The sequence below is a fragment of the Mustelus asterias genome, chromosome 21 (assembly GCF_964213995.1).
Source record: "Mustelus asterias chromosome 21, sMusAst1.hap1.1, whole genome shotgun sequence".
In the NCBI taxonomy this organism is placed as follows: domain Eukaryota; kingdom Metazoa; phylum Chordata; class Chondrichthyes; order Carcharhiniformes; family Triakidae; genus Mustelus; species Mustelus asterias.
Genome location: NC_135821.1, coordinates 4,791,840 through 4,805,770, shown reverse-complemented (window position 1 = coordinate 4,805,770; position 13,931 = coordinate 4,791,840). Strand labels below are relative to the sequence as shown.

The 13,931-nt window shown below is 45.0% G+C and overlaps 1 protein-coding gene across 1 annotated transcript; it reads left to right on the top strand.

The window, feature by feature from the left end:
- Positions 1-3,113: 3,113 nt before the first annotated feature.
- LOC144509067 (ferritin heavy chain, oocyte isoform-like) lies at positions 3,114-5,286 on the top strand. Its single transcript, XM_078237378.1, has 4 exons — positions 3,114-3,215; positions 4,284-4,430; positions 4,714-4,839; positions 5,134-5,286. Exons 1-4 carry the CDS (start codon positions 3,114-3,116, stop codon positions 5,284-5,286), a joined length of 528 nt encoding a protein of 175 aa, XP_078093504.1.
- The last annotated feature ends 8,645 nt before the right edge of the window (positions 5,287-13,931 follow it).

The window sequence follows — 13,931 nt, the reverse complement described above, 5'->3', positions numbered from 1 at the left end:
GTGAACCAGATGGGTTTTTCTGACAACCCATAATGGTTTCAGCATTGTCAGTAGATTTTTAATATTTTTTATTGAATTCAAATTCCATCATCTGCCGTGGTGGGATTCGAATCCGGGTCCCGCACAAACTCCGGAAGCACAAAGATGGTAATGGGCTGGAGCTTTTATTGCCCATGTTGGTTTGACCTGACAAGGATATTATCAAACTAGAAAGAGTGCAGAAAAGATTTACTAGGATGCTACCGGGACTTGATGGTTTGAGTTATAAGGAGAGGCTGGATAGACTGGGACTTTTTTCTCTGGAGCGTAGGAGGCTGAGGGGTGATCTTATAGAGATCTATAAAATAATGAGGGGCACAGGTCAGCTAGACAGTCAACATCTTTTTCCCAAAGGTAGGGGAGTCTAAAACTAGAGGGCATAGGTTTAAGGTGAGAGGGGAGAGATACAAAAGTGTCCAGAGGGGCAATTTTTTCACACAGAGGGTGGTGAGTGTCTGGAACGAGCTGCCAGAGGTAGTAGTAAAGGCGGATACAATTTTGTCTTTTAAAAAGCACTTAGACAGCTACATGGGTAAGATGGGTATAGAGGGATATGGGCCAAATGCAGGCAATTGGGACTAGCTTAGTGGTTAAAAAAAGGGCAGCATGGACAAGTTGGGCTGAAGGGCCTGTTCCCATGCTTAAACCTCGATGACTCTATGACACCATTGGCCTTCATAGGGTCTGGTGTTAATGTTGAGGGAGCTCAATGCAACTCCCTCCTGACTGGATACCACTATGCTACCACCTCTAAAACGTATTTATTAGTATCACAAGTGGGCTTACGTTAACACTGCGATGAAGTTACTGTGAAAATCCCCTCGTCACCACACTCCGCTGTCTGTTCAGGGAAGAATTTAGCACGGCCAACGCACCTAATCGACCTGTCTTTTGGAGTGTGGGAAGAAACCGGAGCACCTGGAGGAAACCTGCGCAGACATGGGGCGAACATGCAGACTCCGCACAGACAGTGACCCAAGCCGGGAATCGAACCCGGGTCCCTGGTGGTATGCCCTGTTGATATGCCAGGGTGGGTGTTGGAGAATGCTTGGACAGTGGTTGAGCTGTATAACTCTATGAGAGTGACTGTTGCTTTACTAGGACAACTCTCCTAATTCTGGCACAAGTCCACAATGGTTTATGAGGGACTTTCAGGGTTGGCTAGATGTGCCTTTGCCATTTCCAATGCCTAATCTGATGTCAGGTGGTCCATCCTGATTTAATCTGACTTGACCTTTTGGTCGTGGTTTGAAGCCTCTGATGGACTTGCTGGGCCTTTACAGAGAGCAGGTCAGAGTCAGCACATTGCAGATTTCTTCATTAAATTTACATTTCCCAGCTGCCTCGGTGAGGTGTTCTTTTTCTTTCTAGAAGGAGGCCATTTGGCCCATCGAGCCCGCACCAACACCAGACCCACCCAGGCCCCATCGCTGCAACCCTCCTAATCCCCCTGAAACACTAAGGGATGGCACAGTAGCACAGTGCTTAGCACCGCTGCCTCACAGCGCCAGGGACCCGGGTCTGATTCCCGGCTTGGGTCACTGTCTGTGCGGAGTTTGCACATTCTCCCCGTGTCTGTGTGGGTTTCCTTCAGTTTCCTCCCACATTTTGAAAGACGTGCTGGTTCGGGTGCATTGACCCGAACAGGCGCCAGACTGTGGCAACTAGGGGAATTTCATGGTAACTTCATTGCAGTGTAAGCCTTACTTGTGACTAATAAATAAACTTTAACTTTACTTTAGATAGTGAGATAATCACTACACTAATTCAACACTGAGCAGGGGTCATCCGGACTCGAAACATTGGTTCTATTCTCTCTCCACAGATGCTGTCAGACCTGCTGAGATTTTCCAACATTTTCTGTTTCCGATTCCAGCATCCACAGTAATTTGCTTTTATTCTAATTGGCTGAATTGCACCCTCCCCCATCCTCTCTCCTTTGTTAACTGGGGCCTGGTTTCATAGAGTCATAGAGGTTTACAGCATGGAAACAGGCCCTTCGGCCCAACATGTCCATGCCACCCTTTTTTTTTTAAACCCCTAAACTAATCCCAATTGCCTGCATTTGGCCCATATCCCTCTATACCCATCGTACCCATGTAACTGTCTAAACGCTTTTTAAAAGACAAAATTGTACCCGCCTCTACTACTACCTCCGGCAGCTTGTTCCAGACACTCACCACCCTCTGTGTGAAAAAATTGCCCCTCTGGACACTTTTGTATCTCTCCCCTCTCACTTTAAATCTATGCCCTCTAGTTTTAGACTCCCCTACTTTTGGGAAAAGATATTGGCTATCTAGCTGATCTGTGCCCCTCATTATTTTATAGGCCTCTATAAGATCACCCCTCAGCCTCCTACATTCCAGAGAAAAAAGTCCCAGTCTATCCAGCCTCTCCTTATAACTCAATCCATCAAATCCTGGTAGCATCCTAGTAAATCTTTTTTGCACTCTTTCTAGTTTAATAATATCCTTCCTATAATAGGGTGACCAGAATTGCACACAGTATTCCAAGTGTGGCCTTACCAATGTCTTGTACAACTTCAATAAGACGTCCCAATTCCTGTATTCAATGTTCTGACCGATGAAACCAAGTATGCCGAATGCCTTCTTCACCACTCTGTCCACCTGTGACTCCACTTTCAAGGAGCTATGAACATGTACCCCTAGATCTCTTTGTTCTGTAACTCTCACCAACACCCTTCCATTAACTGAGTAGTTTGATTGATGGCTGATTCCTGATAACCATTCCTAAATAGAAGATAGTAATTGTAGATTATTGATAAATGGATGGCATTGGTAATGTATCTTTCATATTTGTATTTTGAATATTTGTAACTGTTTTTGTAATAAACAAATGAAATTCTCGATTGAGTCCTATTTGATGGCCCAATCAGGGACCCTCCTGTTCTACGTTAAAAAAAGGCAGATTCCTGATTGGCTGTCAGAGAGTGTCAATCATCATTGGTGATGTCATTCCCAGTTTGAATGCAGGATGGCCCAGTGGTATAAATACAAGAGCTTGTGTTAGAAAGGGGCAATTCTAGAACTTACTAGGTGATAGTAATAGTGAAGATGGCTTCCCAAGTGTGTCAGAACTACCACAAGGACTGTGAGGATGCTGTTAACAAGCAGATCAACCTGGAGCTCTATTCCTCCTATGTTTACCTCTCCATGGTGAGCTTTGTCTCTGACACTTTCAATGAGGATTATGAATTTGCACTGAACTGCTCCAATGAGCTGTAAATGCAGTTTATTGAAGAGAGGGTTTTTTGGAATTTTGTTATTGAAATGTTTGCTAAATGGAACTTGAACTTTTTTGCCACTTTATAATCTGCTAATATCCTTTCCCTTTGATTCTGTCTGTTTCTGATTTATTTTTGATGCCTGCAATAGTTTCTGAAGTATTTGGATTTTTGAATTATTTGTGTAGCTAATAAAACTCTGACCAAGCTATACTTCTGTCATGTGACTATCTATTTCAAAGGGTCTACCTTCTCTCCCTTAAGTCTGGAGAGACTAGAGGTCATCTAATGACTTCAGTATGATTCTGGTTGAAGTAACTTAATCAGTTAATAATTTGTGAAATTAGACTATTTAGTTGCATGTTTTCATGAATTATTAAACCACCCCTCTAATTGCTAAGAGGGGATTATCCACCCCCTCCCCAGGATAAGGGTGAGATTATCCACTCCTGGGGTAGTGAATAAACCTGTGGATCTTTTTGTGAAAGAAATGTATAATTCTCATGTGGTCAGCACTGCTGTCTCAGTGCCAGGGACCTGGGTTCAATTTCTGGCCTTGGGTCACTGAAGTTTGCACATTCTTCCCCCATGTCTGGACTGTGGGAGGAAACCCACAAAGATGTGTGGGTTAGGTGAATTGGCCATTCTAAATTGACCCTAGTGTTGGGGGATTAACAGGATAAATGTGGGGATAGAGTCTGGATGGGATTGTGGTTGGTGCAGACTCTGGGCCAAATGGCCTTCTGCACTGAGGGATGCTATGATTTACCCTGGGTACAATTCCAGCCTCTGGTGGTTGTCTTGTTTGCACATTTTCTCTGGGTTTCCCCTCTCGATCCAAAGATGTGCAGGTTAGGGGGATTAGTGTCAGAGGGATTAACAGTAAATGTGGGGTTATGGGAATAGAGCCTGGGTGGATTGTGGTTGGTGCAGATTTGATGGGCTGAATGGCCTTCTGCACGGTAGGATCTCTGATTTAACATGGTGTCTCTCCCTGCAGTCCTCTTTCTTTGACCGGGATGATGTTGCCCTGCGTCACTTTGCTGAGTTCTTCAAGGAGCAGTCACATGAGGAACGGGAACACGCTGAGAAACTGATGGAATTCCAGAATAAACGTGGAGGCAGAGTCATCCTGGAGGATGTCAAGGTTGGATTAACTTCTGTAATTTCCTTGATTGAGTTACAATGTGAACCATTTACAAATACAACATGGTCAAACTGGGCTACACCAGTCTGTTCTCCAGAGCTGTCTCCTCTCGCTCACTTAGCCCATCAGTAAACGTCTAGTTTGTTCCACTGTTCCAATTTGCCTTGTCAAATTCAACTTGTGGCTGTGACTTAATGAAATTAACTTTCTATTCCAACTGCTTCAGACTTTTCACTCTTGCAATAGTTTCTCATTTCAATTAATTGTGAATGAAATCTTCCAGAAGCCAGAGCAGGATGAGTGGAGCAATGGTCTGGAGGCCATGCAGAGAGCTCTGCAGATGGAGAAGAATGTGAACCAGAGTCTGCTGGATCTGCACAAACTCTCCTCTGGGAACACCGACCCTCATGTAAGTTCTTCCATTGAGGACTTTCAATAATCTGGAATTAATGGTAACCTAGCAGCCCTTGAGTATGCCAAGGATCTCCATTCTGAATTGCTTTAGTGCCTAGTAAGTGGTCTGTTTTAGAAGGGGTGAGGTAGGTTGGCTTAAGGTGGTCATAGTAGAGATTAGATCCTGGAACAAACTGGGCAATATTCCATCAATCATATGACCTTGTTGCCTTGTGCATACTAAAGCATTAAGTCCCTTCCCCCTGCCTTTATCTGCTGCTGGATATAATCCTTTCCCCTTCCCTTCCAGCTGTGTGACTTCCTGAAGACTCACTACTTGGATGAACAAGTGAAGATGATCAAGAAGCTTGGAGATCACATCACCAACCTGAAGAGACTGGGAGCCCCTGAGAATGGCATGGCAGAGTACCTGTTTGACAGGCTCACCCTAGGAGGGAAGTGATTGCTGGGATCAAACTTGTGTTCAGTATCCTATGTATAACTGGCCTTTTGCCCTGTGTACCAGGAGCCATTGATATCTTGCTCCATTGAGAAATAAATCAATTGTTCAACATGGACTAGGTTTGTTTTTAGTGTCTTTTCAGTTGAGATAACATGAGGTTTCTGCCATTGTAAATTAGATTACACCTATGCCAACATTTAATTGTTTTAGTGCACTTAGTGTTGCAATACTTAGGACTGATGTATTGCACCACAGACTGACACTTGGCCTACAAAGAACTGGAAGCTTTAGACACTAGCTGCAAATTGCTTTCAGGACATTCATCCAGCACTCAGTTTAAGGCGCCATATTGAATGGGTTGTGACACTACACTGGGTAAACCACTGTACAGGGCACAGCTGATGGTAAATGCTAAGCTGGTCAAATCAGACTTGAGATCATTGTCCTCTAACTTCATTTCCAAACTCCTAGGTTTTGAAATGCAACAAATGGGGTGGGGGGAAAGGGGATAATAGGGTCCACAGGACCACTCTCCTATCTGTATGATAACACCATGGTGGCACAGTGGTTAGCACTGCTCCTTCACAGCACCAGGAACCCAGGTTCAATTCCCAGCTTGGGTCACTGTCTGTATGGAGTTTGCACATTCTCCCCATGTCTGCATAGGTTTCCTCCGGGTGCTCAGATTTCCTCCCACAATCTGAAGATATGCTGGTTAGGTGCATTGACCTGAACAGGTGCCAGATTAGGGCAATTTCATTAACTTCATTGCAGTGTTAATGTAAGCCTTATTTGTGACACAAATATAGATTACGATCAATCCAGTAATTTAAGGTAAAGCAGCATTTTTTTCCTTTTCTGTAAGCTTCCTTTATACACAGCTCACTGAAAAGTAAACAGCTATTCCTGCTTCCTGTAGGTCTTGGTATTTAAATCTACCATGTCTCAAATTTACCTTAATCTCACTTGAGTAACATTAACTCTATCCAAATTTCCTTCACCCCTTGTATCTTTCCTGTAAGTCCTTTAACATATTCAAATTCTGCAGCTATTAATCCTAACTTGCCTTAGGTAGACATCTGTTTGAGGTGGTTCTAGGCTCATTAACACAAAATGCCCCAGCCTATTCACACCCCTGTCTTAATTACTTTAGTTCAAATGTGTGGCTATTAATATACAAAATATTCCCATTTCTTGCCTTTCCCCTGATATTATTAAAATGCACTGAACTGTTAGTGCTTATCATAGAATCCCTACAGTACAGAGGGGGCCATTCAGCCTGTCAAGTGTGTACCAACCACCATCCCACCCAGGCCCTATTCCTGTTGCCTTACTAGTCCCCTGACGCTTGGGTCAATTTAGCATAGCCAATCCACTAACCTGCCCATCTTTGGAGTGAGGGAGGAAACCCACACGGAGAACTGGAATTGAACCTGGGACCCTGGTGCTGAGAGGCAGCAGTACTAATCACTGTGCCACTGTGTCACCAACAACTAGCAGCCCTATACACACACACAAGTTCCCTTCACTGCTGGTACTAAAGGGAGCTAAAATTAGGTCACTGGGCAAGCAACATTCCATATTTAATTACTGGCCTAATAAGGGAGGAAAAGTGACAGTTCCCATGTTGGAAGATTGAAATTAGTTTGTAAATCTATCCTCGTTCCCAATTGGATATGCTGTTCAGTAAAAATTTGGAAAGGACAGTGAAAGTGCCCATGCTGTATTGCAAGGCGTGAATACGGGTGACACAGTGGGTTAGCACTGCTGCCTCACAGCGCCAGGGACCTGGGTTCGATTCCCGGCTTGGGTCACTGTCTGTGTGGAGTTTGCACATTCTCCCTGTGTCTGCGTGGGTTTCCTCCCACACTCCAAAGATGTGCGGGTTAGGTTGATTGGCCGTGTTAAATTGACCCTTAGTGTCAGAGTGGATTAACAGAGTGGAGTTACGGGAATAGGACCTGGATGGGATTGTGGTCAGTACAGACTCATTGGGCCGAATGGCCTCCTCCTGTACTGTAGGGATTCTATGATTCTTTCTCTTTGTTTTGCATAGGATAATATTGTATATTTCATATCAAATAGGAATCAACTTTTTCATATTCTATTGGTCTCTTCCAGCCCCATAAATGATTGAAGCTTCATTTCTACAGTTGCATTTATCTGATGTTCAACATTTTCTCCTATTGCTCTCTCCCTTCACCTCTACCCTGTCCCAGACTTAATTACCCTCATTATCTCACTCTGAAAGCAAAAGTAACTAATTAATTTTAGGAATTTAGTTGAGAACTGCAATGAAATTAAGTTAAAATTTATTTATTAGTCACAAGTAAGGCTTACATTAACACTGCAATGAAGTAACTGTGAAATTCCCCCAGTCTCCACACTCCGGCGCCTGTTCAAGCCAATGCACCCTAACCAGCACGTCTTTGGAGTGTGGGAGGAAACCGGAGCACCCGGAGGAAACCCACACAGACACAGGGAGAACGTGCAAACTCCACACAGACAGTGACCCAAGCTGGGAATCGAACCTAGGTCCCTCGCGCTGTGAAGCAGCAGTGCTAACCACTGTGCCACCGTGCTGCCTCTAGAGTCTTCAGTTATTGGATATACGGTCACGTTCATATCTTTGCATCTCTGGGGGATTTTCACAGAAACTTCATTGCAATGTTGATGTCAGCCGAGTTGTGACTACTCTCCTTATACTTCACACTCCAGCACCATTCACAAATTGTGAAGAATGATTCTTCCCCACCGGGAGTTTTCTGTACTCCGCACCATCCCTACTCCCTATAGGTTGTGATACTGGATTCAAAGAGTTTCCCGTGGGAAGGATCAATCGAAGATTCCATCGAAACCAAAGGCTTTCAAAGTCTCTGTTGTCCATTGAGTGTCATGATGTGGAGATGCCGGCGTTGGACTGGGGTAAACACAGTAAGAAGTTTAACAACACCAGGTTAAAGTCCAACAGGTTTATTTGGTAGCAAAAGCCACACAAGCTTGTGTGGCTTTTGCTACCAAATAAACCTGTTGGACTTTAACCTGGTGTTGTTAAACTTCTTACTGTCCATTGAGTGAACATGTGATGTCCATGTGTACCTTGCATAAGTTATTGAGCAGAGAAGAATGTGGGGAACTGGATCATACTTCCTTCTTCTGGAAGGACTAATGTCTTTCATCAAATGCACAAACCAAATTCTTAAAAACGGTGAGGTAAATAAAATATTTCACTTCCTACCATGCTTGACCTCCCTTTAACTCCTCCCAGCAACCTAGAAACCAAATCCCAAAAACTATTCCATAGAAGTCTCGAAAACATTAACGTTACAGCACAGGAACCGGCCCTTCGGCCCACAATGTTGTGCTGAACATGATGCCAAATTAAGCTAATCCCTTCTGCCTGCCCTTGCTCCATATCCCGCTATTCCTTGCATATTCACATCATACATATCAAATTCTGCTGATACCCCATTTATCTCCTAACCCCTTTGAATGGATTCAAATGTTGACGCTGCAACTGTAATACTGATTTGATTTATTATTGTCACATGTATTAGTATGCAGTGAAAAGTATTGTTTCTTGCACAATATACAGACAAAGCATACCGTTCATAGGGAAGGAAAGGAGAGGGTGTAGAATGTAGTGTTACAGTCATAGCTAGGGTGTAGAGAAAGATCAACTTCATGCAATGTCGGTCCATTCAAAGGTCTGACAGCAGCAGCAGGGAAGAAGCTGTTCTTGAGTCGGTTGGGACGAGACCTCAGACTTTTGTATCTTTTTCCTGATGGAAGAAGGTGGAAGAGAGAATGTCCGGGGTGTGTGGGGGCCTTAATTATGCTGGCTGCTTTTCCGAGGCAGCGGGAAGTGTAGACAGAGTCAATGGATGGGAGGCTGGATTGCGTGATGGATTGGGCTACATTCACAACCTTTTGTAGTTTAGAAGTTGATTCGATTATGATTAGGAGTTGATTTTGGGAATGTACATGTGAACTGCAATGAAATTGCTGTCTTCAGTGATTGCATCTTAATATCTTCGCCGCTCTCGTAGTTTCCAGGAAGCTTTCAACTTTGCTATTGTGAAAAAATACATGAATCCCAAAATGTGCTGCTTCTCAGCATGAACCTTTCAAACCCAACATCTACCCAACTCCCTCCAGGTTACCATAGAGAATCCAAACAATTTCCTGTGGAAAGAATCAATCAATAGTTCCCTCTGAGCCAGTGACGCACGGATCTTCATCAATGCCTCAGCTGTCCATCTGGTTGGCCATTGAGTTACCATGTGATGTCCACCATAAGTTTAAACAAAGCCCTTTGTGACCACAGGGCATTTCGGGTCCTTTTTGACCAGAACGGGTGTCAATACCCAGATACATTTTCTTGTCAGGTGGGTCAACTGTGCCTATTGGTGCCATCTCCCCGCAGAGGCTCGGGCCTGTTGCGTGACTGGTGGCTCCAGATGTGAATTACTTCCTCCCCCATCTGGCCCACTCAAACCGGAGTTTTAATCCAAGGAAACACATCAGCCAATCCAGGACTGATCCATATCTGTAATGAAACCAGATGTGAACACATGGGATCTCAGAGGAACAGTAACATGAGGGGAAACAGGGAGAGATGTGGATTATTTTTAAGCAGTTAGTTGGTACAATCAGGAATTCTCTGTCTGAAAGGATGGGGGCAGGTTCAATAATAAATTTGCAGTTTATTTATTAGTGTCATCAGTAGACTTACATTAACACTGCAATGAAGTTACTGTGAAAATCCCCTAGTCGCCACAGTCCGGCGACTGATCGGGTACACTGAGGGAAAATTTAGTACAGCCAATCCACCTAACCAGCACGTCTTTCAGACTGTGGGGGGAGACCGGAGTACCCGGAGGAAACCCACGCAGACACGGGGAGAATGTGCAGACTCAGCACAGACAGTGACCCAAGCCAGGAATCGAACCCGGGTCCCTGGCGCTGTGAGGCAGCGGTGCTAACCACTGTGCCACCGTGCTGCCGGATGTAGACATGAAAAGGAAATAGATTGGCAGGGTTATCAGGGAGATAGTTCGATTGGCGTTGGCTATTGTCCGGCATTCATGACGTGAATGTTATTTGCCATTCACCAGCCCCAGCCTGAATGCTGTCCAGATCTTGCCGCATATTAACACAATCTGCAGCATCTGGGTTTAGTCCCATTGTGCATTTTATACTAAATAAGAATCATCCTTTCCAAATCTTACTCTATCATAGAATCCCTACAGTACAGGGGAAGGCCATTCGGCCCATCGCATTTGTACCGACCACAATCCCATAACCTCACACATTTACCCTGCTAATCCTCCTGACACTAAGGGACAATTTACCATGGCCAATCCACCTAACCTGCACATCTTTGGACACTAAGGGGCAATTTAGTGTGGCCAATCCACCTACCTTTGGACTGTGGGAGAAGAACGGAGCACCCGGAGGAAACCCACACTGACACGGGGAGAATGTGCAAACTCCACACAGACAGTGGCTGAGGCCTGAATTGAATCTGGGTCCCTGGCGCTGTGAAGCAGCAATGCTAATCAATCTGCCACTGTACTCCATTTGTCTCATTCACTTCTATGGATGGGTTCAAATGCTGCAAAATGTAATTATCCAATCTTTCCAAGTTAATTTTAGGAATAGTGCTGGGAACAGCGGTGAGGGTAGTGAAATTCCAGTCTTTAGTCATTCCATGTTAATATTATCGCCTCTCCCGAGAGGCTTGTGCCTGTAGTGTGATTGGTGACTCCAGATGTGAATCAATGCCACCTCTATCAAGACCAGAGTTTTAATCCAAGGAAAGGAATCTCATCAATAAATTGAGGACTGATCCACATCTGTAATGAAACCAGATGTGCCTACATGATATCTCAGAGAGAGTAAGGTAAGGGGAAATGCCCAGGGAGAGAATTATTTTTGCATACTCCAGTGGTTAGCACTGCAGCCTCACAGCGCCAGGGATCCGGGTTCGATTCCCAGTCCCAATTTGGGTCACTGCCTGTGTGGAGTCTGCGCATTCTCCCCGTCTCTGTGTGAATTTCCTCCAGGTGTTCTGATTACCTCCCACAGTCCAAAGATCATAGAATCCCTACAGTGCAGAAGGAGGCCATTCGGCCCAATGGAGTCTGCACCGACCACAATCCCACCCAGGCCCCATTCCTGTAACCCCTCATATTTTATCCTGCTAATATCCCTGACACTAGGGTTAATTTAGCATGACCAATCAACCTAACCTGCACATCTTTGGACTGTGGGAGGGAACAGGAGCACCTGGAGGAAACCCACGCAGACACGGGAAGAATGTGCAAACTCCACACAGACAGTGACCCGAGGCTGGAATCAAACCCAGGTCTCTGGCGCTGTGAGGCAGCAGTGCTAACCTCTGTGCCACCGTGCCACTCTAATGATTTTGATTTGATTTATTATTGTCACATGTATTAGCGTACAGTGAAAAGTATTGTTTCTTGCGCGCTATACAGACAAACCATACCGTTCATAGAGAAGGAAACGAGAGGGTGCAGAATGTAGTGTTACAGTCATAGTTAGGGTGTAGAGAAAGATCAACTTAGTCCATTCAAAAGTCTGATGGCAGCAGGGACGAAGCTGTTCTTGAGTCGGTTGGTACGTGACCTCAGACTTTTGTATCTTTTTCCCGAAGGAAGAAGGTGGAAGAGAGAATGTCCGCGGTGCATGGGGTCCTTGATTATGCTGGCTGCTTTGCCGAGGCAGCGGGAAGTGTAGACAGAGTCAATGGATGGGAGGCTGGTTTGCGTGATGGATTGGGTTGCACCGTGGTTAGCACTGCTGCCTCACAGCGAAAGGGACCCGTGTTTGATTCCCGGCTTGGGTCACAGTCTGTGGGAAATGTTCACGTTCTCCCCGTGTCTGCGTGGGTTTCCTCCGGGTGCTCCGGTTTCCTCCCACAGTCCTAAAGATGTGCTGGTTAGGGTGCATTGGCCGTGCTGAATTCTCCCTCAGTGTACCCGGACAGGCGCTGGAGTGTGGCGACTAGGGGATTTTCACAGTAACTTCATTACAGTGTGAATGTAAGCCTACTTGTGATGAATAAATAAACTTTAACTTTGTAATTAACAAACTTGGCCAAAGGTGTTTTGACGAAAAGAGAAATTTAGCATGTACTTTGCAGTGTAGGACTCTGAGACACTTTCAGGGTTTAAGAATCTCAAGAACCTTCAGAATGGGAGCTGGGGGGGGGGTTACCAAAGATGAGAGACTTCAATAATGGTGAGAAGTTGCAAACCTTAAGACTGTTCGCCGCATGGACGGGAAGATTAAGATGTCACCTCCTAGCCTTTGTTCAAGTCCTGAAAACCATGAAAAGTTTTGATAGAGAAATATTATTCCCTGTGATGAGTGGACGAAACCAGAAACCAAAATTATTGGAAGGAAAATCTAGAGGAGGGATGTGGAGCCATTATTTTACTGGGAGATTGCAACTTTTTTTTTCTTTATTCTTTCACGGGATGTGGGCATCACTGGCAAGGCCAACATTTGTTATCCGTCCTCTATTGCCCTTGAACTGAGTGGCTTGCCAGGCCATTTCAGAGTGCGGTTATGATTCAACCACATCGCTATGGGTCTGGAGTCACCTGTAGCCCTGACCAGGTAGGGACAGTAGATGTTAGTAAAACAAAAGAGATAGTCAGCATAGTGGTGAACATGCCCCTGTCTACATCAATGGGGATGAAGTGGAAATGGTCGAGAGCTTCAAGTTTCTAGATGTTCAAATCACCAACAACCTGACCTGGTCCCTCCACACTGGCGCTATAGTTAAGAAAGCTCTCTACTTTCTCAGGAAGCTAAGGAAATTCAGCATGTCCGCGACAACTCTCACCAAGTTTTACAGATGCACCACAGAAAGCATCCTTTCCAGATGTATCACAGCTTGGTCTGGCTCCTGCTCTGACCAAGACCGCAAGAAACTACAAAGGGTTGTGAACATAGCCCAGTCCATCACACAAACCAGCCTCCCATCCATTGACTCTACACTTCCCGCAGCCTCAGAAAAGTAGTCAGCATAATCAAGGACTCCATGCACCCAAACATACTCTCTTCCAGGGTGGCACGGTGACACAGTGGTTGGCACTGCTGCCTCACAGCTCCAGGGATCTGGGTTCAATTCCTGGCTTGCATCACTGTCTTTACCGAGTCTGCATGGGTTTCCTCCGGGTGCTCCGGTTTCCTCCCACAGTCCAAAAGACGTGCTGGTTAGGTGCATTGGCTGTGCTAAATTCTCCCTCAGTGTTACCCGAACAGGCACCAGAGTGTGGCGATTAGGGGATTTTCACAGTAACTTCATTGCAGTGTTAATGTAAGCCTTACTTGTGACACTAATTGATAAATTTTTAACTTTAACCTTCTTCCGTCGGGAAAAAGATACCAAAGTCTGAGGTCACGTACCAATCGACTCAAGAACAGCTTCTTCCCTGCTGCCATCAGACTTTTGAATGGACCTACCTCACATTAAGTTAATCTTTCTCTACACCCTAGCTATGACTGTAACACTACATTCTGCATTCTCTCTTTTCCTTCTCACCTCTGTACTTCATGAATGGTATGCTTTGTCTGTATAGCATGTAAGAAACAATAGGGGTACATGTTCA